At 44.7% G+C, this 24,380-nt stretch overlaps 2 protein-coding genes across 2 annotated transcripts in view; both read left to right on the top strand.

Annotated features, from left to right (window-relative positions):
- The window catches only part of dnm1a (dynamin 1a), a 58,768-nt gene extending 52,070 nt beyond the window's left edge, over window positions 1-6,698 (top strand). The window contains exon 22 of the mRNA XM_080477238.1: window positions 6,033-6,698. Coding sequence (XP_080333364.1) covers window positions 6,033-6,051 — 19 coding nt within the window. The 3' untranslated portion in view covers window positions 6,052-6,698. The remainder of the gene's footprint in view (window positions 1-6,032) is intronic.
- A 15,937-nt stretch (window positions 6,699-22,635) lies between these two features.
- cldn5b (claudin 5b) lies at window positions 22,636-23,503 on the top strand. The gene has a single exon (XM_080477665.1). It carries the CDS (start codon window positions 22,720-22,722, stop codon window positions 23,365-23,367), a length of 648 nt encoding a protein of 215 aa, XP_080333791.1. The 5' UTR covers window positions 22,636-22,719; the 3' UTR covers window positions 23,368-23,503.
- Window positions 23,504-24,380: the final 877 nt, after the last annotated feature.

Below are 24,380 nucleotides of genomic sequence, written 5' to 3'. Positions count from 1 at the left end.
CACCGGGAGAAGAACGTTTCTCACCAGGTTTGAAGAACGTTCCTCACCGGGAGAAGAACGTTCCTCACCGTGTTCGAAGAACGTTCCTCACCGGGAGGAGAACGTTCCTCACCGGGAGAAGAACGTTTCTCACCAGGTTTGAAGAACGTTCCTCACCGGGAGAAGAACGTTCCTCACCGTGTTCGAAGAACGTTCCTCACCGGGAGAAGAACGTTCCTCACCGGGAGAAGAACGTTCCTCACCGGGTTTGAAGAACGTTCCTCACCGGGCCGTAAAAAGATAGAAAAACCCTTTTTTCTCATGCGTTCAGGAAACCTGCAAGCTGAACGTCGCAAAAATATCCCAAAAGCAAATGAGAGCTACTTTAGAAAGAGGAAGAGTCGATGATGACGATGTGAGATCATTTTTGCACCAAACTGCATTTAAAGATATTAAAAAAAAAAAATTGAAAGTGAGCATGAAGAGGCAATTCTGAATAAAAGTATGAGGTCCCGTTTCCACGACAGTGTCATCAAGTGAAAACAAGAAAACCTTCGTAGTATTTTGTGAGTCCGGTTACACAGAGCCGCTGGAAACGCAACTTTTTGAAAATACTCTGACTCCATCTCCATGGAAATTGGGGATAAACGGAAAGTTTTGAAACCGTTCCCACTCCATCGCCGTGGAAACAAGGGAAAATGCAAAGTATTGAAAATGCCTCCACCTCCACCTCCGCCTCCGTGTCGACGTCAGAAAGCGAAGCCTTTCTGAAACGCTGCTGCTGCTGCTGCTGCTGCTGCACCACGGCTGTAGTAACTAGTTCCTCTGCACATGCTCAGTTGACGGACAATAAGAACAATGTTTCCTCCATCTTCCTCTGGGACTTGGTACTTTTATTTTGACAGTCACCGTGATAACAATCCACCTTGGTGGTCTGTCCACTAGAACGTCCGTGCTTCATTAATAGAACAACCATCAACATCGCCTCGTGACCCGGATCGCTAAACTACATGCTTTTTTTAGCATTTCTGCCATTTCTGTGTCAACGGACATTGTTTTTAAAACACTTTTGTTTAAATCCGAAACTTTTCTGAAACAAAAATTTACGCATTTTCACGTGTGAATGGGGCCTCATACCTTTTTCCTGTTACAATCCTCAACTGGCTCGAGTGACTCGTGACACCACCATGTGGTACAAACTGGTATTACAATCGAGATATGTTAGGCTCGGTTGCTGATAACTGATGTCTTACCTGCAGTACATTATTTTTTCATACCTTTAAAGGAGATATTTTACACAGTAAATGTAGTACTTGTATACTCCGGGTCCACGGTCCCGTGCAGTTTGGGCGCCGCTGCTGCAGGGGGCGCCGACGTCACTGAGCAAAGCATCTCACAGGGAGACAAAAAACAAATCTTCTATTCCATCCGAACCTCGTCTCTGACAGTCGGTTTGTGTCGGTGACGACGTGGGGGCGGAGCACAGCCGACGTGGGGGCGGAGCACAGCCGACGTGGGGGCGGAGCACAGCCGACGTGGGTCTCCTCACGCATGTAACTGTTTGCACTCCTCTTCTCTCTTCATCCCTCCATCCCTCCATCCCCCCCCCGCCACTGCACCTCCTCCTACAGGGTCACTGTCACTGACCGCTGAGGAGTAAACGTTTTCCGGTACGTTGGGCACGGCGTCCTAACGCGGCGAGCTCTGGGAGAGCGTCACTGCATGACGTCACCTTTGATTTCCTCCAGCGTTCCGTTCTCCTGTGATTTCAGAGCACAATGACTCGACACGCAACTCCTCAAGTCATTCTGCTGAGTCATCGTCTCAGTTCATCGTAGTCACGATTCCTCTGTTGTTGTTCTTTCAGGACTGGTTTCATGTGATTTAACTCGAACGTCTGTTGTGGCTTTGTTGTGTTGTGTGTGATGTAAATAATCCCCCCCATCTTTAACTCCAGCTAAACCCTGAACACACATTGGTACAGAAGCAGGTTTTGTCTTCCTTCTTGGGAAGATCGAGATTTGGTTTTACCATTTTAGCCTTTTAAGATATTTATAGTGAACAAGTCTGGAAGGAAAATTTCACTCTGTGGTTGAACATTAGAGACCAACGTAATCTGTGGAAACAGTCGAAATTACTTCAAGACGAGCGAACATCCAGATTATAGAGCATCTTCCTCCACTAACATCAGATTATAGAGCATCGTCCTCCACTGACATCCAGATTATAGAGCAACTTCCTCCTCTAACATCAGATTATAGAGCATCTCCCTCCACTAACATCCAGATTATATAGCATCTCCCTCCACTAACATCAGATTATAGAGCATCGTCCTCCACTAACATCCAGATTATAGAGCATCTTCCTCCTCTAACATCAGATTATAGAGCATCTCCCTCCACTAACATCAGATTATAGTGCATCATCCTCCACTAACATCCAGATTATAGAGCATCTTCCTCCTCTAACATCAGATTATAGAGCATCTTCATCCACTAACATCAGATTATAGAGCATCGTCCTCCACTAACATCCAGATTATAGAGCATCTTCCTTCTCTAACACCAGATTATAGAGCATCGTCCTCCATAACATCAGATTATAGAGCATCTTCCTCCTCTAACACCAGATTATAGGGCATCTTCGTCCACTAACATCCAGATTATAGAGCAGTCGTGTGTAACCCGATTGTTACCGTTGGTAACAATAATCCGACCCTGTCAGCCTTTGCTCTCAGTGGAATTATAATTTCTATGCTTTGTGGCCATTTTGTCTGATATTTCCGTCACGTCGTTTGCATTTCTGGGAATCCTCCATGTTTGTTCTGGTGACAGAAATGAGTGACGGTGCAGGTTTTAGATATTTGTGCATGTGAATCCCTGAAGCCGTAAAAAGAAAAACAAAAGACCAAACGGCTGCAGATCACTAACCTGCTCCCTTTCCATCCCCTCCCTGTGTGTTTTGTGTTTCCAGCCGGAGACCCCCACCTTCTCCAACCCACTAGACCTCTGAGCCCCTCCCTCCCTCCTCTGGATGCAAGGCCGTGGACAGCAGCGCCACCTACCTGTAGTTTCCTGACCCCCCCCCCCCCCCCCCCCCTGCATGGACTTGTAGAGCCTGTGCTCCCCTTAAACAAGCCATTTCTCCCGCCACCGCTCTGCAGCACACACAGAGGCGATATACTTGAAAAACACTTGCATGACTTACGAACATGTTGCAGCAGGTAAACCATGTAAAACCTGAAATAAATCTTAGGAGGTCAGTTGGTTCGCGTCTGCACATATGCGCCTGCACACAGACCTCTGCTTAGATAAATACGTACGTATATACAGCCGAAACAAGGAAACACATACAGAATATTTTTTTCTTGCTTTGAAACCAAGTGAACGGACCGATTGAGAACGACTCTAAATATTTCTTTTGGGTTTTCTCACAGATTTTTCTCTTATTGTGTTTTGTTTCATCTTCTGTTTTATTCCTCTTTTTTTTTTGTCATAAAGAAATACTTCACCGAAAAACACAGGTTTTGTATCTCGGAATCTCTGTCTTGTCTGTCATGTTGAGAAAAAAACTAAATTAAGTACAATAAGTGTTTATGTAATTCCATTTTTTGTCCATTAGGCGGCGGTAGTGAGTCAGCAAAGTTATATATATATATATATATATATATAAATATCTACAAATTGCAAACGAGAAACAGTTTTTTCTTAAGCAGCAGTTCAGGGTGAAAGTTCAGCGATGCAAAGTGTGGGTGAAGTTTTTCTTTCAGGAAGGTGAAGCAAGCAGAATCTGACTTGACATCTTTGAAGCTCCTTGTGTGTTTTTGCTGTTTTGTTGTTGTTTGGATGTGTTGGACTGATTCTGAGGACGTGAACTCAGAGGGGGGGACACACTCTAATCACGTTAAGGCTGATTTCACACCTTCCAGATGGAAAGATGATGCTTACCATGTTGTCATGGGAACATGGGGATCCCCATGACAGTACGATTGGTTGTCATGGAAACTTGACATTTCCGTGTCAATAAACTCCGGTAGTCATAGAAACACATCCCTTTCCCAAGTCGTCATGGAAACAAGTCATTCCTAACGTCTTAATACTTGCCAGTCATGAAAATTGGATGACAGTCATGTTGTTAGGCTTGGTTGTCATGGAAACACACGCTTGAGTGTCATTTGACCATTCCCACGTTTCCATAGAAACAAGTGGTTCCTTATGCCATAATACTTGGTAGTCATGGAAACAAGTTGCTGCCCATGTCGTTATACTAGGTAATCGTAGAAACACGATGCTTCCTGCACCTCACATCGTCATCGAAACAAGTTGTCCCTTATGCTGTAATACGCTTTCCCATGTCGCCATGGAAACAAGTTGTCCCTTATGCTGTAATACGCTTTCCCATGTCGCCATGGAAACAAGTTGTCCTTTATGCCGTAACCCTTGGTAGTCATGGAAACAAGTTGCTGCCCATGTCGTTATACTAGGTAATCATAGAAACACGATGCTTCCTGTACCTCACATCGTCATGGAAACAAGTTGTCCCTTATGCCGTAACACTTGGTAGTCATGGAAACAAGTTGTCCCTTATGCCGTAACACTTGGTAGTCATGGAAACAAGTTGCTTCCCCTGTCCTTGCGCCCAGTAGTCATGTTAAGATGATGTTCCGCGTGTCGCTGTGCTCGTTATTGATGGAAACATGATGCTTCCTATGAGCTCTTCCCCGTGTTGCCATGGAAACATGTTACGACCCATGACAAGACACTCGGCAAAAGTGTGACCCTGAACCGTCGTAACAACGATGTATGAAATTTAGACTTCAGTTCACACTGGCAGGTGTGAAAACACCTTAAAGTGGACTTCAGTTGGAAACACCCAAACAAAACATCGACTCCTTCGTCTGAAGAGAACGAGGATTTCCTCGGCGTGTCCTCGCCTTTATGATTGTTATTTTTTTTTTTTGGTGTGATTTCTCTTGTCTTGTTTGTTTCTCGATTGTTCATCAATCAGATGTTTCGTTCTCTCTCTGTTTCTACTCGGCTATCCACCGGAACAGCCGGCCAAGTAAAGGCGGGTCCTCTCGCCCAGAGAGCCCGCCGCCTCCGTCTGACTGCTAGAAGATCCTCCCCGTTCCCCCCCCGATCCACCTCCATCTTTTGAAACTAACGCTGGTTCCCTCCTCGGGAGAAGGGCTTGAAACGATGAAGACGCACTCCTCTTCCTCCTCGCTGTCACTCCTCTTCCTCTTCTCTCTCTCTCTGCAGTCTGAAGCAGGGTTTTTCAAAGTGTGAGGCAGGCAGCCCACCGGGGGGCGCCAGAGAGCTCTGTGGCTTTTCAAAGCACATTTTTGTTCTTTTCTTTTTTTCTTCCTAAAAAAAAGACTTAAATTAAATTTTTTTAGTTTTTTTTCTTCCATAAATTGATGGAATTCAAGAGGCTTTTTACATTTATTGGATTTTTATCCTGATTTAAGTCCATTGTTTTTTCTAGATTCCTCAATAAAAATAGAATTGAAAAGTTTATCAAACCTACAGATATTTGGGAAAACTACCAAATGTATGTGCTTTATATTAGGGGTGTCAAACATAAAGCCCGTGGGGGTTTGGGTGGGTGGGGGGGGGGGGGGGGGGGGGGGGGGGGTTGGGGGTGCTCCTCTCACACTTTGAAGACCTTGAAGACCTCTGATCTTAAAGGACCCTGTGGATGGTTTTGTTGCCCGCTGTGGCCTCTAGAGGGCCTCCTTCCCACTGCGTCTGCGCTTCCATTGAACCTATGCAACAAACCCGGGGGGTTCTGAGTCTGTCCTGACACGACGAGGCACATTTCCTCCCCCCCTCCCTCCTCCTCGTCACAGACACACTGTCACCGCACCGTCACGCTGAGAAAACGTGCGACTGTTTCTGCAAAGTCGGCATCAGAGGACGAGGCTGTGCTGTTAATTCTGTGTCTTGACTGTGGCTCTCGTGCGCTCATCGAAATGTCTCCGGGAAAACTGCAGCTTTTAAACCAGTCTCTTTCTTTTCTTTTCTTTTTTGTTCTTTTCTTCCTTCTCTCAGCGGTCACGGGGGTGAGTGAGAACCTGAGCCAGTCTTTGCATAACCCCCCCCCCCATGTTCACGTCACGGCTGCGTGAGAGTCTGTGAGATGAAACCCACCCATCCATCCATCATCCATCCATCATCCATCCATCATCCATCATCCATCATCCATCATCCATCATCCATCCATCCACAAGTGGTATATTTGACCCTGAACCAAACAACCCCCCCCCCCTCCCCAGTTGATGTCATCCTCTTGAAGCCTCTGGAAACATTTACTGTGCATCTCGTTCCCTTAAACTCCACAGAGCGAATTCCACTCATGATTTCAGTAGTCGCTGTGGACGTACAGTACCTTCCTGTGTTATTCTGTATATGTGTGGTGCATCTTATTGGACTTGTATTTCCACTGTGTAGAGACTTTAGCTCGCAACGTAGGAAGCAGCAGAATATTTAAGTTATTATGAAGAAGTGAGTATAAGGAAGTGAAGTCTAAAGAAAAGTAAAGTATGAAACGGTGACTTGTCGGGGTGTCGGCGGGTTGTTTCACATTCTCGAGGGTTTTTCTTTTTTTTTTTTCTTCTTTCTCTCGGTTCTTTGTCCCTCCGGTGTGCAGAGTAACGAGAAGGGAGGGTGTGAAGCTGTGAATCCAGCGAAAACTGAATAAAACACGTGAAAAACTTCAGTGTGACGAGTCACGGGTCCTTTTCTTTGTTATTTTCTTTTCTGATATCAAAATAATTCTCACGAACCGCAGCAGTAGAGCCTCCTGTAAATTTGTAAAGAAAGATTTTGCTTACATTTTTATTTGATTTGCACAACACACTGATTTTCAAAATTGGCAGAATCTCCAGGCAACAAACAGTCAAATGAAGTAAAACGATCAGAATGGTTGGACTTTAAAAAATGTAATTAAATTAAATTAATAAGCTCATTAAAAGAGTAAATCGTAGTTAAAACAGGACGAACCAATGATGGGAAATTTGTTTAAATTGGCTAAAATATATACAACTCCACCACGTGAACGTTTGTTGTTGATAAAACTGGTTAAAATGCTAAAATAACAAAATCAACAAAATAGAAGAAAAACCTTAAAGACAGCTGAGATAGTAAAAATCATAAAATGTCCTAAATGCAACAAGATTTACACTCTAAATATTAAATACATAAAGATTCATGAGCTGTGTAATCCTTGTTTTGTGGCTCCAAACAAATTATATTTTGGGGAAAAGTGTGCTGAACTTAAGAACCGAAGACTTTTTCTCTGGACACAAATATTGAGCACAAATGTAGAGCGAGGAGAAAACCCCTCCACCTCACAGGTGTGGCAGATCAACACGCTGATCAGGCAGCAGGGTTATTGACCAGGTGAGCTTCAGGCTCGAGACAACAAAAGGAAGGAGTGTTTTGAAGCTGGGAAGCTGAACACGCAATACACACAGTCACCACAAGGGGGCAAGACATGACCACAAATAGAGACGAGAGCGCTCACGTGAGACATGAAGCTTTAAATAGAGACGCTGCATCGCCACAAAAGAAGGAAACATAAATGAAAACAATTAGACTCACAAAATCACCAGAGATGGAGTCGCAACGTGACACAAAATGTCATAAAGAGAAGTTACTAAAAAAAGATTCAAACATAAAGTTAATACGGGAATCACAAAACGACCTAAAAAGACTTAAAATCACATAAACACATAAAATAAACTTCAGTTTAGCATCATAATGGTCACTTATCACACAATAAGCACTAAAAGAATGTCCACAAAGTGACACAAAATATAGAATACAGACATACAGAATCACCATGTGCCTGGACAATTAACATTTAATTAATAATTAGAAATAACACCGAGGTAAAAACAAACTGACTCAACATTATCGTAAAGTAACAGAGAATAACCACAAACAGACAATTATCAAAGAAATTACAGAAATGCTAAATTTAAAAAACAAACTGAAGTTAAAAAACAAAAAAAGGGACGAAAAAAGACCAAAAAACTAAATAAAATAAGACACGTTTTACAGAAATCACCACAGAAAGACACAAAGATCAGTTAAAGTCACACAAAATGAACACAGAAGACAAAGTAAAGACCAGAGACGCACGTTTTAAAATACTAAGACTTAAAAAAATGTATGACAAAGACAACAAAAATGAAAATTAACACAAAATAGCCTGAAATGTTTAAAAAAGAAAAACTAGATGGAGCGAAATTTTTTTTAAACATTTGTCGTGTGTTTGGCGTCTGTTTACATGACGGAGGTGTTCAGAGCCACGGGAAGGACACTTTTTGAAAATGGCTCTCAAAGTGAAATGTTTTGAAAACGCTGAGACTCCTTCTCCGTGGAAATGACGTGTCTCCGTGGAAACGGGGGAAAACGCACCTTTTGGAAAAACGTTCCGACCGTCTCCATGGAGACGAGGTAAAAATCACAACCTTCCATGTTCCCGTTTTCAAAATGTCGTCACGTGAACAGGAAAGGTTCTGAGTCGAGGTGTAAACCAGGTCAACGGCAGGATTTCACCTTTTGGAGACTTTGTTTTGTTTTTAACTGCTGAAGTTTGACGTCACTTTTAAATCAACTCACTTTTGTACCAGACCCGACTCCTCTGGCTCTGCTCTACCAGACTGAACTCCTCTGGCTCTCGCTACCAGACTGAACTCCCCTGGCTCTGCTCTACCAGACTGAACTCCTCTGGCTCTGCTCTACTAGACCCGACTCCTCTGGCTCTGCTCTACCAGACTGAACTCCTCTGGCTCTGCCAACCAGACCCGACTCCTCTGGCTCTGCCCTACCAGACTGAACTCCTCTGGCCCTGCCCTACCAGACTGAACCCCTCTGGCTCTGCTCTACCAGACTGAACTCCTCTGGCTCTGCCTACCAGACTGAACCTCTCTGGCTCTGCTCTACCAGACTGAACGCCTCTGGGCGTCGCTCTACCAGACTGAACTCATATGTGCGTCGCTCTACCAGACTGAACTCCTCTGGCCCTGCTCTACCAGACCCGACTTCTCTGGCTCTGCTCTACTAGACTGTACTTCTCTGGCCCTGCTCTACCAGCCTGAACTTCTCTGGCTCTGCCTACCAGACCCGACTTCTCTGGCTCTGCTCTACTAGACTGAACTCCTCTGGCCCTGCTCTACCAGACTGAACTCCTCTGGCTCTGCTCTACTAGACTGAACTCCTCTGGCTCTGCGCTACCAGACTGAACTCCTCTGGCCCTGCTCTACCAGACTGAACTCCTCTGGCTCTGCTCTACCAGACTGAACTCCTCTGGGCGTCGCTCCGTGTCTCTCAGGTCTGTCCTCAGGATTTGTTTTGATTTCCGGAGCCATTTTCCCGCTCTAATCTCTGCCATCGGGTCATTTCCGGCGTGTTTGAGCACCGTTTCCCGTCTCTGTGGGCCGAAACAGAGATAAGAAGAGAGCAGCTGGACCGCTCTGCCTGATTCTTTCTATTTCAGCACTCCGACTGTCGACAAGGTTCACTGAGAACAAAAGTTTTTCTGAAACGGAAATTCTGGCTCGAGACTTTGGGTGGAGATTTGTTATAAAGTGTTTCTTCACAATTAGCTTTAGAAATGAATCAAAATAATCCCGAAATCTCCTGCATGATTTTCAAAATAAAAAAAGATGATGAATTAACAGACTTTATTAGATAAATCTGCTTTTATCACTGAAGCATAATGGTTTGAAATTAGTTTTACTTAAAAAAAACAACTTAAGATGAAATTCAAATTATTGATTCAATTCATCTGAAATGTATGTTGAAGACAATGCTCTATAATCTGGATGTTACGGGGCGATGCTCTATAATCTTGATGTTAGAAGAGGAAGATGCTCTATAATCTGATGTTAGTGGAGGAAGATGCTCTATAATCTGGATTGATTTGAAAATAAATCTACATGCACTGACCTGCGTTGCCAGATTGTGTGGATCTCCCCCCAGTAGGTGAGTCCCTTTTTTCTTTGTTTCTTTGACACAGTTATGCTCATGACGTGTTCTTTATTTAATTCATACTAGTTTATATATTTAAAGTAATTTCCACACAAGCTGAGATCTTCGTTGCCTTTTATTGAGGAAGGAGGGTTTTACGCTGTTTTTGAGCTGGAAACTGAATCAGATCTGGCAACCCTGGCGGTGACCGGCGTAGCATCCATATTTACTTCAGTAAACGGCGTGCCCGGCGTGCCCGGCGTGCCCGGCGTGCCCGGCGTGCCCGGCGTGCCCGGCGTGCCCGGCGTGCCCGGCGTGATGTCACTTCTATTTCCGCACCTCGGTCACTTTGATGTTGGATAACGTTTAAAATTTAAAAAGTCACATTTGAAATGTAGTGTGAACGATCGTGTAAAGAAACTGGATTGGTGCATCAAGACCTGCTTTATTTAACTTAGTCTAAAAGATCTTTTTTATTACTGTTCTTAATCATTAGTTTTTTTTAAATGACTGAAAATGTCAAATATGACGTCTCTGCACTTTTCGACACACAGTAAGTTACTTAAGCTCGTGTAATGTGTTGTAAATGAGCCGTGATTAAACCGGCACAGACCAAACCCTGCGGATTTCTTCTTTCTGGGGACCCGGGAACCTCTTCCTCCTCCTCCTCCTCCTCCTCCTCCTCCTCCTCCTCCTCCTCCACCCCCTCCTCCTCCTCCACCCCCTCCTCCATTGTCCTCCAGCTGAGGAGGGAGAACAATGAGTGCTTCCTCCAGCGAGGTGGCGAGCTCGTCACCGTCAGACGACTCTCTCCAGAGGACGTGTGAAGCTCCATTGTGCTGCACTTTTTCCTGAACTGGAGGTTTTCCAGCTGGAGTCGTTCTCTGACCTCGAGTCGTTTGAAACGTGTTCCCCTCTGCAGCACGGACAAGATTACATGTAGCTGAGGTGACATCACTGGGAGGAAGATGCTCTATAATCTGGATTAGAGGAGGAAGATGCTCTATAATCTGGATGTTACTGGAGGAAGATGCTCTATAATCGGATGTTGGGGGGATATGCTCTATAATCTGGATGTTACTGGAGGAAGATGCTCTATAATCGGATGTTAGAGGGGAGGGTGCTCTATAATCTGGATGTTACTGGAGGAAGGTGCTCTATAATCGGATGTTAGGGGGGCTGCTCTATAATATGGATGTTACTGGAGGAAGATGCTCTATAATCGGATGTTAGAGGGGGAAGATGCTCTACAGTCTGATGTTAGAGGAGGAAGATGCTCTATAACCTGTATGTTACTGGAGGAAGAGGCTCTATAATCGGATGTTAGGGGGATATGCTCTACAATCTGATGTTACTGGAGGAAGATGCTCTATAATCGGATGTTAGAGGGGGATGATGCTCTATAATCTGGATGTTACTGGAGGAAGATGCTCTATAATCAGGATGTTACTGGGGGAGATGCTCTATAATCTGGTGTTAGAGGAGGGAGATGCTCTATAATCGGATGTTAGGGGAGGACGGTGCTCTATAATCTGATGTTAGAGGAGGAAGATGCTCTATTATCTGACTTTATTGAATGTGTTATCAGACGCCTCCTCCACCCTCAGGTTGGACGGAGTTGTGGTGATGGTGGACGGGTGGAGGTCACTCATTGTCCGAACCCCAGCTACTCTGCCCACTCAGGAAACAGGGGCAGTTAACAGCCCCCTGTCCCACGCTCTCTTCATTGTTTGCCCCCCCCCACCCCCCCCCCCCCACCCCACCCCACCCAGGTTGCTGGACGGGGGTCTGCTCTGCTTCCTCCACCCTGCTGGAGGCTGCGATCGATCAGTGACTGACGGGGGCGTCTCTCATCACCCAAACCTCCCGTCAATCCAGGTTTCCCTCTTTGCTCCGGGCGGAGCGGCAGCAGAGCGGAGGCCTCCCCACATCCAGAGCAACAATGCTGCATTGTTGCCTCCTATTTTTCTTCCAAACACTTCAGTTCCTCGCAGGATGTCTGCGTGTGAAGTTTAAATAAATAAGACCTTCCGTCTTGTCCTCCGCGCTCGGTTCACACACCGAGGGATTAGGATTATGGCGTGTTAGCGTTAGCATTAGCTTCAGTGTGGTCACTATTGAGCTTTGTCGTACTTTTTTCTTCTGATGTGTATTTATAATCATTTATTTTGTATGTGTGTTTGGACTTTTTGTTTTTGTCCCTTCTGGATCCGGGACTGAACATCCTGAGGTCCACAAACATTTGGTAAGTTTCTGTGAAAAATAGATAAAAAAAAAAAATAGACACATGATTCAAATATGAGAACAACAGAATAGAAAGAAAGGTACAAAATTAGATGCATAAAATTCTAAATTTGAGAAGATAAACTAAAGGCAGAGTCGTCCGGCTCCTCCGGTTGCAGGACGACTCCGTGATATCTCAAATGTCTTGTTTGGTTTTGTGTCGTCCTCCCGTCCTTCTGTTCATGACACCGTTTCCACAGTTTGATTTAAAGGTCCTGTAGCTGCATCCTCTCTCTCGGGGGGGGGGGGGGGGGGTCGGGGTCGTCTGGGTCGGGCCCGAGGTGCCCCAGGGCGTCGTGCGCCGACCCGCAGCCTGACGCCACATTAACCTGGATGCTCAGTGACATGAGAGCATCGGTTTTCTCACCGCCTCATCCTCTCGTACTGAAAGCGAAGCTGCGAGGGGCTGGAGGCACACAGGATGACCGAGCCGCTCCGCTGCGTCACGTCCGCCTTTTGTTGCGAGCAGGTGGAAGGAGGAAGAGGAGGAGGAGGAGGAGGAGGAGGAAGAGCGAGCGATGAGCCTCTGGATTTCCCCCCCGTCTGACTCACCGGCTCGTGCGAGGCCCTAAAGGACTGCGACGAGTCGGAGAAAGTGAAAGAGACAAACCGGAGGAGGATTCCTGCGGCAGATTCTAAAACAAAACATCTTAAAGGTTCTATTGACGCTCGTCGACCACGAAGCCGCGACACTTCAACCCGGCAGGACGTCCTCCAGGAACACTGGACCGACGCGCTGAGACCACGAGTAGAAAACGTAAAAGCCGCCATTGCGTTTTGGTTGTTTTGTTTACGCAACGTCGGCGCTCGGAGTCGCTGAAAACGCAACTTTTTGAAAATGCGTTGCGACTCCGTCTCCATGGAAACGGGGGGGGGGGGGGGGGGGGGAATGCAACTTAAGAGTCGGTTGTCCTAGAATTACATGTCACTCTTTGTCCTGCCAATATAGCAATAGTAGGAAGTTATTACATCATGCGACAAAGTTTATTTTGAGAAATAAGTTCAAGAAATTTTATTACAAAACGAGGCGTTATTACATAATGAGTCCAAAATTTATTACACTATTACATATTACGCAATGATTACGACCGGCCCCGAGGGAAATCCTCAATCAAATATTATTTAATACTTCTAATATGATCACGTTTCTTTGGGGTTGTTGTCCATTATTACAATCTGCGCTGCGTCGAGGACCTTGGTGATCAGAGTTCACGTTTCACAGTGGAAAAGAAAGACGTTTAATTGAAAAAAAAAAATATTATTCACTTATTTTTCTGAATTGAAAATGGTGACAAGTATAATTATGATTTCCAGACAAAGACTGGAAAAAAATTGAAAAACAATGGCAGAGTAATTGTACCTTATAAAAGTTTAAAGTATAAAATTTCTCGTTTCGACCCTCAACAGTAATCCTAATTATTCATGTGTCTCTTTAGGAAAATTAGTCACCCACGACTGCTCCAGAGGGTCGTGTCTCCCAGTCCATATTCTCCTGGGACTTGGTGCTTTTATTTTGACAGTCACCGGAACGACAATCCAACTTGGTCGTGTGTATATACGAACGTCGGTGTTCTCCCATTCTTAAAGTTTAGAGTGTTTTGTTCTCTGCTGCATGTGTGTGTGGTTCCCTGACAAAAACCACCGACAGCGCCAACTAGTGGCCCAACATGAAAACGTTTTTAGTGATTCTGCCGTTTCCATGGAAACAGACATCCTGTTCAAAATGTTCACACGTCGCCGGGTATTTAGGAAAAAGTAAAAGACATGCAACTCGTCAAAAAGCTGCAAAATTAGAACGGTGATCGTCCACAATGAAAAATAAACAAACCTGGAAAAGATAGAAATAAAATCACAACAAATAAACACGTTTTATATTAAAAAAAATACATTTGAAAATAATTAACAAATTGATTTAGCATTAATTTGAAAATATTGTTTTCTCAACCTTCTAATTTAAACTTCTAGTTTAATGTGCGATCAATAGCTTCTTCTTCTTAACCATTCCTGCTGAACTTATAAAGCCTTTAAGAGGTTCTAAACCGGTTCCTTTCCATTCCTCGGCCCGTGTTCGGCTCTGACTTGACGCAGGTTTCATGGCGATGACGGCAGACAGGATGAACCTCATCAGCAGCAGCGACTCAAACAAACTGAGTCACGTTCAGTGACTGACTCACTAACGTGTGACGAGATTACAAAGAAAAGTGAGCTTCCAGCGCCGGTACTCACCCATTACAGGTTTACATCCTTCCTGAATCGAGACAATAAAGCTGGAAAAATAAACTTTTATTTGATCTTCATTTTACGAAGCAAGTTGCTTGAGACCAAATAATTTGATTTATATTTTCTTTAAATCATCAAATGAGTAAATTAGGTGACGACTTTTATTTTGCTAATTTTTATTTTTATTTTTTTACTTTTTTTGGTGTTATAAACACTTTTTAGGTTTATGTTGAGATTATAGTCATTTTCTTCAGTTATTGTTTAGTTTTGTGAAAAAGTTGACATTTTTATCACGTATACTAGCGTCACAACAAAGAAAACATTTATATTTGACATCTAAAGGTTATCATGGCCACTCAGGAAAACATTTTTACTGTATGTGGTGCTTGAACTCAGATGTATTTGACACTCCTGCCTTAAAGGGGACATATCATGCTAAATCCACTTTTTTAGCCCTTAAATGCATTTTGGTGTATATTTAGAGTGTTTAGAAGTACAGAAAAGTTCAAAGTAGTCTCTTCAGGTGCTCCGTTGATATCTTTATATTCTGTTTTGGTCATATTTTGCGATCGGTTTCGATTTTTCTATTCTCTATTACGTTTTTTGAACAATGACGTCACAGTATTCGCAGCGGAACTGCCAAATTAGGACATCGACGTTTCGAGCAATCCGCCATTTTTGTTTCTCGCTGCGATTTTGTAGTCCAACCGAAGTTACGAGAGGATAAGTCGAAATGTTCGGTTGTTGGATGTAGTAACCCACAAGCTTCGTTACACCGTCTCCCAGCATCAGAACCTTTTCGAAGTGCCTGGTTGAGTTTTATTTTTCACAGAAATGTACCCACATCTGTGGGTAAGGTCATTTTTGTGTGCGCGAAGCACTTTAAGGACGACTGCTTCAGCAACCTCCGCCAGTATAAAGAAGGATTTGCCGAAAGACTTGGTCTGATTGAGCGGTCAGTTCCTTCTATCTATGGAGACGACGAACAGAGCACTTCGGTAAGCTGTATATAACGCTAAAAAGTGTGATGATAAGACGTCCCTGTCATTGTTTTGTTAGCATTAGCAGTTGCACCGTCTTCATATGTTAGCGCTGTGTGCTCGTTTTAGATTATAATGTAACTTCTGTGTTAAATAGTCGTTGTAATACAGGCAGTATTGTAGTAGTGGGCATGGATGGAGAAGTTAGTGTAAATATAGTAACACACCATTGCGTTACATCCATATGAAGACGTTGTTCTTCAGGTGCATCATCGTCATTTTCATCTGGCTCCGCCGGGTCCGACTCTGGCTCCAACATGTATGGCTGGATGGACAAATCTTCCCTTGTTGACATTTTGTAAATAATGTGTGAATATAAAGTTTCTGCGCCGCTAGATAATTCTATCTGTTCTATCAAACTACAAAGATGGCCGAACAGGGTGGCGTTGAACCGAGTGTGACCTCTGCAACCTGGAGAGGAGGCGGGGTATGAAGTGTCTCATTTGCATTTGAAGAGACCGCCCCAAAACGAGTTGCTCTCAGAAGCACATCAGAAAAGGGGTTGAAAAGGGGCCTGTGGAGCTCTAATAATGAGGAATTCAGACCCAAGCATTGCAGTTTCGCGTTGTATAGACCACAACTGTATGATTTATATGTAAAAAGGAAGGATTTAAAAGCATGATATGTCTCCTTTAAGTCTCCATTTGAAACTCTTAATAAAAGAACCGACGGCTAAAACTGCTATTCAAGGCTAATGCTAATGGCTACTGTGTTTACAGGCTCATCTTACTCATCGTGAGACATCTTTCATATCGGAGGACTGAGTTAGTTCAGGGTTGATGAGGCGATCCTCGTCCAGCAGACGAGTCAAATGAAACAATAACTGTTAAAGCTAAAAGCAGGACAAAGAGAGAGACAGCAGCTCTGCAACATGGACAGTAAAATGTAAAGAATCCAGTTAAACTACACTGATTGTGACTCTTTTAATCACAGTATTCACTTACTAGATTGTAAAAGTACTTGTACGACTTAGAAACAAGATACATCCAACACTGTTTGTTTGACTTGGGAGGATTTTTTGGAAAATAAGTCACACTGGTGGAAATTAAAAAAGCTTGAATCCTGTATTTTATTGGTCCCGTGTGGCCGCGGGAAACCGACACGACAGATTCACACACTGAAGAAGCGGCATGAAGTTGACCTCTGAACCGAGCCGCACGGATCACGGTGGCGCTGACGCACAACACCAGCAACACAACAAACCCAGCCAAGGCCTCGCACCTCCGCCACGGCCAATCCTCACGGCAGGTGACTTCTCCATGTGGGTAATAAAGAGCGTGGACCTGGAACGAGCGGCGCGAGGCTCCCAGAACAATGAGGTGGAAAGGAAGTGATAAGAGACAGGACATCCTAACATGGCAGCATCTCAGGCCTCCGACAACCTGGAGCAGCTCCAGTCAGCCGCCGAGGCTCGTAGAGCAAAACCCTCCAGCACCTCATCGCAACTTCACTAACAACCTCAAACAAAGAAAAACTCCAAAATGCATCTCAACTTCATATATAAAAAAACTCCAAAACATATAACAAACTGTCCAAAACACAAAAAAAAAACTGAACTGAAAAACCTCTAAAACAAATCCAAACTCCACGAGCGAAACAACTCAAATACATGAAGAAAACCTCAAACACTTCCAAACGTCAATAAAAAAAACCTCCAAAACACAAAAAACTTCAGTTAAAAAACCTTCAAAAACACCAGACGTCACAAAAAATAGTAATAATTCCAAAACACAAATAAAACCAACAGAACACATCCAAGCTCCAGAAACAAACCTCCAAAAAACCCCACTAAAAACCTGAACCTGCTAACACAAAATAATCACAAAAACACCTACAAAATGCAAAAAACCCGACAGAACGCATCTTAAATTCACTAAAAAACTCAAAAACTCGTCCAAACCACCAAAAAAAACCAAAACACCAAAAACACATTTAAAAGAAACCTCTAAAACCCCAAAGATTTTTTATTTTAAATAAACGTATATACAAAAAACTGCCGCTCTCTAGAGGCAGCCATTGTTGTTATTGTGCACTGAGCGTGTGCAGTTCACCACCGCCGTGGTGCTCAGGAGCAGTTCACCACAGCCGTGGTGCTCAGGAGCAGTTCACCACAGCCGTGGTGCTCAGGAGCAGTTCACCACAGCCGTGGTGCTCAGGAGCAGTTCACCACAGCGGTGGTGCTCAGGAACAGTTCACCACCGCCGTGGTGCTCAGGAACAGTTCACCACCGCCGTGGTGCTCAGGAGCAGTTCACCACAGCCGTGGTGCTCAGGAGCAGGAGCAGCTTTTCAGAAAAATGACATTTTCTCCGTTCACACGCAGTAAGAACCGTGATATTTCAACACATTTGGGTCTTTTGTTTTCTGAAAACAGCTTTTGGGAGCCTGAGTTCCAGAAGTCGTGTTTTCATCTGCGCCATTGGTGGGTGTGTGTGTGTGTGTGTGTGTGTGTGTGTGTGTGTGTGTGTGTGTGTGTGTGTGTGTGTGTGTGTGTGTGTGTGTGTGTGTGTGTGTGTGTGTGTGTGTGAACCTAAAACACAACCAAAGTGGTCAGTTTGCAGTCGTAAACATTTCCGTGTGGACGAGGCCTCGAGCTCAGTCAGCGCCTCCGACTTTATCTCTTCTCCTCCTCCTCCTCCTCCTCCTCCTCCTCCTCCTCCTCCTCCTCCTCTTCCTCACCCCGTCTCTGTTTATCTGGGCGAGTCTCTGTGTCGGTCGGGACGATGCCCACCATTTCGTGAGTCAAACCAAAACAGTGAGATTGCGGCTCATGGGGGGAAATTGCCGGAGGTGTGGTCGGGGCGTTTATCAGCAGGTCAGTTAGTGGGCGGTAAACACACTCCGATTGCTCACTCACACACACACTGAGGTTCACTCACACACACACTGAGGTTCACTCACACACACGCTGAGGTTCACTCACACACACGCTGAGAAACAAACGTCCAGTTCAGGTTTGAAGATTTGAAAAATGCTTTGCGTGACGGAGACGAGTTGAAACGATTTGGGTTCTTATCGTCTTGTTAATCTGGACACAAGCTTAAGAATGAAGCTGAACGGAGCCGCTTTCTAACCCGTCGTCAGTCTAGTTACTATATTTGGTAACTTCCTGGTTCTTCCAAACTAGAAGTGACGGATTAATGAACGTTTTGCTGAATGTTTCTACTCCATATATTTTCGCAGTATTGCCTGTACCTTCTACCCTTTATATTTAAAAAAAACAAAACAGCCTCTTATTTTATTTTATTTCTTCCTGTTTTTACTATTATTTTTATCATTTAAAAAAACAAAACAAATAAACCATCTGGATAGAGTGAATTTGATTGTGATTGGATGAGAAGAATAAACATGTATCAATCAAACACCCTATTGATTTGTACCCGATCCATCGCCCCTGCACATGAATGATAAAAATGAACTTTTATACTTTAAGTAGTTTGAACCAAAAACTTTTAGAGTTATATTAAAATAAAGCGAAACCCACTATCTATACTATATCTATTCTATCTATTCTACTTCAGCAATGAATGTGAATACTTTTGATGCCTCTGTCCATTACATAAAACAAACAGCACCTACTAGTGGCCTGGCATGTTAACTACATCGTTTTCAGTGTTTCTATGTTTCGGTTGTAAACGGAAATCTTTTCTCAAACAAAAATGCAAAAACAATGCATTTTCACTTAAAATGTTGTGTGAAAAGGTGAATTAATCTATTTATTGTTTCTAACCCAAAACTTTGTGGAAGTGCATGTTTGGTGTGAGTCTTTTTGTTGTTGCATGCAGTGATTTTATTCCCCATTGCCCCTGAAGGCAACACACACACTGTCCAAACCCATGCAGCAATCAATTAAGCAACGAGCAACAGGTGAAGCACTGAAGAAGATAAAAGGAAGGCAGAAGCAGCGATGCAGAGGAAAGAGGGGACGCTGCAGTTCAGTTCACTGTTCAAATGGTTCGGTCCGGCCGGGGCGGACCGTACCATGATGGGTGAAGGGAAGTTTGTTCAGGGAAATGATGGGCGGAAGCCAGAGTTTTAAATTAAAGTTCTCCTGTCCTCCTCCTGTTCACCTCCTCCTCCTGTCCTCCTCCTCCTCCTGGTCTGGTCGGTCCAGAAACCTTCAGTATTCTAAGTTTCTAGCTCCTCCTTGATTTTCCTCCATTTGAATATTGGACCATAGGAGCTGCATTCAGAATCTGCTGTGTCTGTGTGAGCTGGACTGGCTCCGCCCACACATGCCCATCTTGGAAGTACTTCTAGTCTGTCAACTCCCTCGATCTCTCCACTTTTTAATGATTGTGTGCTCATACAGACGATTCAGAGATTTTCCCTTCATGACATCATGAGGGGAAATAACCCCTCCCTCTGCTCGTGGAAACTCTCTTTGACCCTCCCACAGGGACATGAGCTCCGCCCACTAAAATTACAAGAGGGCGCCATTTTTTCTCGTCGCAAACGCCACCATAACACAGACACGGCTCATTAGCATTTAAAGGTACAGACACAGAAACGACCTGTTCTCAGGAGAGCCACTGGAGGGACTTTTAGACTCTCTGGATTTGGGGAAATACACTTTAAATACAATGTTGTTGGGCTTCTGGTAACTGGATAACGATGTGAAATTGTTCCAAACTGTATTATATGGGACCTATGATGTAAGCAAAGCTTTAGCGTTTCATAAAATTGAATACGTGAGGAGTTTGAAGCGTGATGCCTCAGGTTTTGTCATCATATAAACAAAGTGTCTTTACTAATTTGTGTGGCGGGCTGGAGCCAATCCGAACCAGCAGGTTGGCTCCTTAATATGACAACATTAAAGAACTAATTTATCTAAAATTGGTTAAAAGACTTGAACAATGCCAACCTTATAGTACGCTAAAAGACCGTAGGCTGAGCAGAGTTTATCACTTTATTACAATAAAATGTTTACAAAGCTAAAGAGATTACAACTTCAGGTATTAAAGTATTAAACTACAGCAATGTGAGTCACAAATCTAATCAGTCATCAGAGTGTGACAGTCCCGCATCACTTCATGAGAAGGTATTCCAACCCTAAATGTGTTTTTACTGCCTGGAAAATGAATTTTTGTTGTTGTTTTTTTTTCAAACTGAGGCCTGATTGTTTCAACTCTGAGTAAATGAGACGAGCTGGAGGGAGTTTCTGAGTGGCTGTAAACACGAAGAAAAACAGAGCGAGAAGAGGAAGCATCTGGCTTTCTGAGGACACACACACACACACACACACACACACACACACACACACACACACACACACACACACACACACACACACACACACACACACACACACACACACACACACACACACACACGTTTCAATCCCCACTGCCAGTGATTATCTGAAGCGCCGAAACTGACAGGAAGTTGGTCTTCATGACCCACTCACCTGCTACGTGACATCATCCTCCCTGTGTGTGTGTGTGTGTGTGTGTGTGTGTGTGTGTGTGTGTGTGTGTGTGTGTGTCAGTAATGATGTTTCCAGGCGCAGCGCTGATTGTTTGGCTGCAGGAATGTTGTTTGTCGGCACTCATTGACGTTCATGTTGGACACCTGCTGACCTCGGTCTGAAATCTTCGGGTCAAACAAATAAAACAGAGAGTCTCGGCTCCGTCTCTCCTCAGCATCGGGACAAATATTCACCGATCAGATCATGACTTAAGGATACTGTCATAGTTTTTGTTTGCAACTACTATGAAGTTCTTACAACTTCAATAAAATGTCACCATCGAGGAAAAGCTGTAAAATACCTTATTTAACTCGGTAAAAACCACATTGAGATCGAAATATCTTCTTCAAAAGGGATTTTTACTGAAAGAAAAAGAAAAGTAGATGGTTGTATCATCTGCATAGAGGGGATACCAGGAGTTTGATATACCGTGATTATTCATGTATAGAATAAATAAACAATGGTCCCAGTGTTGAGCCCTGTGGAACACCATTAGATATATGGAGAAATGAGGATTATGACACTGATTTCAGGCAGAGATTATTTTTAGGCACTAATTATAAGAATTTTAACAATCAAGTCCAAAAACAACTTTTAATATTCACTTCTGTCACAGTTCATGTTTATAGGTGACCTCAGGACCTTTGTTGACCCTGTGACCCAGATCTTTAAACTCAGTCAACCTCAACCTCATTTTAATTTATTTTTGTGCCGCAGCTTTAACCCACTTTGCTTTCTGGGGCTTGACAAACACACAGAGGAGCCCAGCGGATGTCCGGAGGACTGATGGGCTCCATTGTGCTCCGACGGCGCTGCTGAAAAGCTTTGCAGTGTTTTTTGTTTTGTGTTTCTGTGCATCGGGAGAGAATTCACGGCCTGCAGCTCGAGGGAAAACATCCTGAGCAGAGTGACGAAGGGAGCCGAAGCACTCAGGACTTGAGGGACTTGAATGGGGGGGCCGTGAGGTCTGGCAGATGGCTTTCCATTTGCACTCAGACTGAGAGAGAGCGAGAGCGAGAGCGAGAGACCTCTAACGGTGCATTCAGGTAACATAAAAGAATGGGAACCAACACAACATCATCATTGAGCCTTTTAACCATTGAATTTTTCACTCCTAAAATGAAATGAGAAAAGGAAATATATTACTCTTAAGAAGCAAAATCCCCCCCAAACACCAATATCCGCCTAAAACCATGGAAGAGACTCACTGCAGTGCCGACTGTTCTGAATAGTAACGGAGGGGAGAAGAAATACAGCGAAGAATGAAGGGAGAAGGGAAAAGGGGGGAAGAAACGGAGGAGAAACAGAAAGAAAAGATAGATATGAAGGAGAATGGAGAGAGAAGTGCCTCCATGTGTGTGAATGGGTGAATGTGATGATGAACAGCGTAAAGGGCTCCAGTGGTGGAAAAACAGTTTATCAGTGAAAAACATTCTCACCCTCCTCGTTAACCAGTGAGTCACTGCAGAGAAGTGAAATCGCTCCGCTGTGAATCACAGGAAGCCTCTCCGCTCATGTTGCGCTCCTGCGCGCGCACTCAGTCCCGCACGCTCCCCTCATTGGTCGAGCCGGAGACGCACCGGACGCTGATTGGTGGAAAGTTTTCGGGTTCGTCCGGCGGCGGCGGTCAGCGTGATAAATGAAAAGTCCCGCTGCGCGCAGAGCGCAGAAGACGTCCTGAAGAACCGCAGAACCGCAGAACAAACACTCCCCACATCAGGACAGTCAAGAAGGACGGAGAACCGGGAGCCATGTTCGCTGCGTGTCTGGAGTTCCTGGGCCTGGCGCTGTGCGTGTCGGGCTCGCTGCTCGTCATGGTGGCCTGCGGCCTGCCCATGTGGAAGGTCACCGCCTTCATCGACTCCAACATCGTGGTGGCGCAGACCATCTGGGACGGCCTGTGGATGTCGTGCGTGGTGCAGAGCACGGGCCAGATGCAATGCAAGGTGCACGACTCGGTGCTCGCGCTGTCGCAGGACCTGCAGACGGCGCGCGCGCTCACGATCGTGTCCGCCGTGCTCGGTGTGGTCGCGCTCACGGTGACGGTGGCCGGCGCGCAGTACACCAACTGCATCAAGGACGAGGCGGTGAAGGCGCGCGTGGTGCACGCCGGCGGCGTGGTGTACATCGCGAGCGGCCTCTTTGTGCTCGTGCCGCTGTGCTGGATGGCCAACACCATCATCGTGGACTTCCACAACCCGCAGGTGCCCCCCTCCAAGAAGAGGGAGATCGGAGCGGCCATCTACATCGGCTGGGCCGCCACGGCGATGCTGCTGCTGGGGGGCACCCTGCTGTGCTGCTCCTTCTCCCAGGGCGTCCGGGGGGGCTACCCCATCAAGTACTTCCCCACCAAGACGATCACGGCCAACGGGGACTTCGACAAGAAGCACTACGTATAAACTGATCCATGAACTGTGCGTCTGACGCACCGGGGACGTTCGATCTGGGGCCAGAATGCGCGCGCGCGCGCGCACACACACAACCACACACACACACACACACACACACACACACACACACACACACACACACACACACACACACACACACACACACACACACACACACACACACACACACACACACACACACAAGAATAAATAAAGACGCGTCTTCGCTCCCTGGTGGGACTCTGCACTGGAGATCGTCGTGACTTTAACTTAAAGGCATGAATTGAGCTTAAAACTGTCAATGCGTCTTTACGCATTTGGCACGAAGTTTGCGTAAAAGTACATTATGTGGCTTTTAATAGGACACACGACACACTAGATTCAGAGGACGCACAGCCCACTGACATTATTTGACAGTTTTTTGACAGATATAATTGAATTATAATTATATTCAAGGACATAATATAAAACTAAGGGGAAAAAAAGCCAAATGTGACGTATTTCACAGATCAAAATGTAAAGTTTTCTCTGGTGTTTTCGAGCAGCTGATGTGTTGATCCTCCCGCAGAGCTTCCTTGTAAATATCTTCCTCTTCTTTTTGTGTCATTTTCCCACTGTGAACATGCAGCAGCCTCTTTCTCACCGATGTGCACTCATGTTGTGATCAGAGCAGGGAATTAGCATTTGAATGTGTTCGTTGTACAGTTTTGTTTTTCAGGTCTTTTGTACTTTTTTTTTTCTAATAAAGAAGAATTGAAATAACTTTGAGCTTTGAACTGTTTTCATTTCCTTATTGGACAAGTTCCTTTTTAAATGAGCATTTTCCTGAAATCAGGTCAATCTCGTGGGAAAACCTTTCATGTGTGAGGAGGAGGAGGAGGAGGAGGAGGAGGAGGAGGAGGAGGAGGAGGGGAGGGGGTCGATGGATGGGTCATCACATGGAAGAAGCACTCAAGCGCTCAAGTTTCACATTGATGTGGAAAGAAAACATTGATTATTTACTTATTTGAAGATGTATCATG

Source organism: Lipophrys pholis (assembly GCF_963383615.2).
Source record: "Lipophrys pholis genome assembly, chromosome: 12".
Lineage (NCBI taxonomy): Eukaryota > Metazoa > Chordata > Actinopteri > Blenniiformes > Blenniidae > Lipophrys > Lipophrys pholis.
Note: the sequence above shows the minus strand (reverse complement) of the source record. Positions and strands in the feature narration are given on the sequence as shown.

What these genes read in the sequence shown, in the direction of transcription:
- cldn5b (XM_080477665.1), top strand. Translation starts at nt 22,720, where the DNA reads ATGTTCGCTGCGTGTCTGGAGTTCCTGGGCCTGGCGCTGTGCGTGTCG.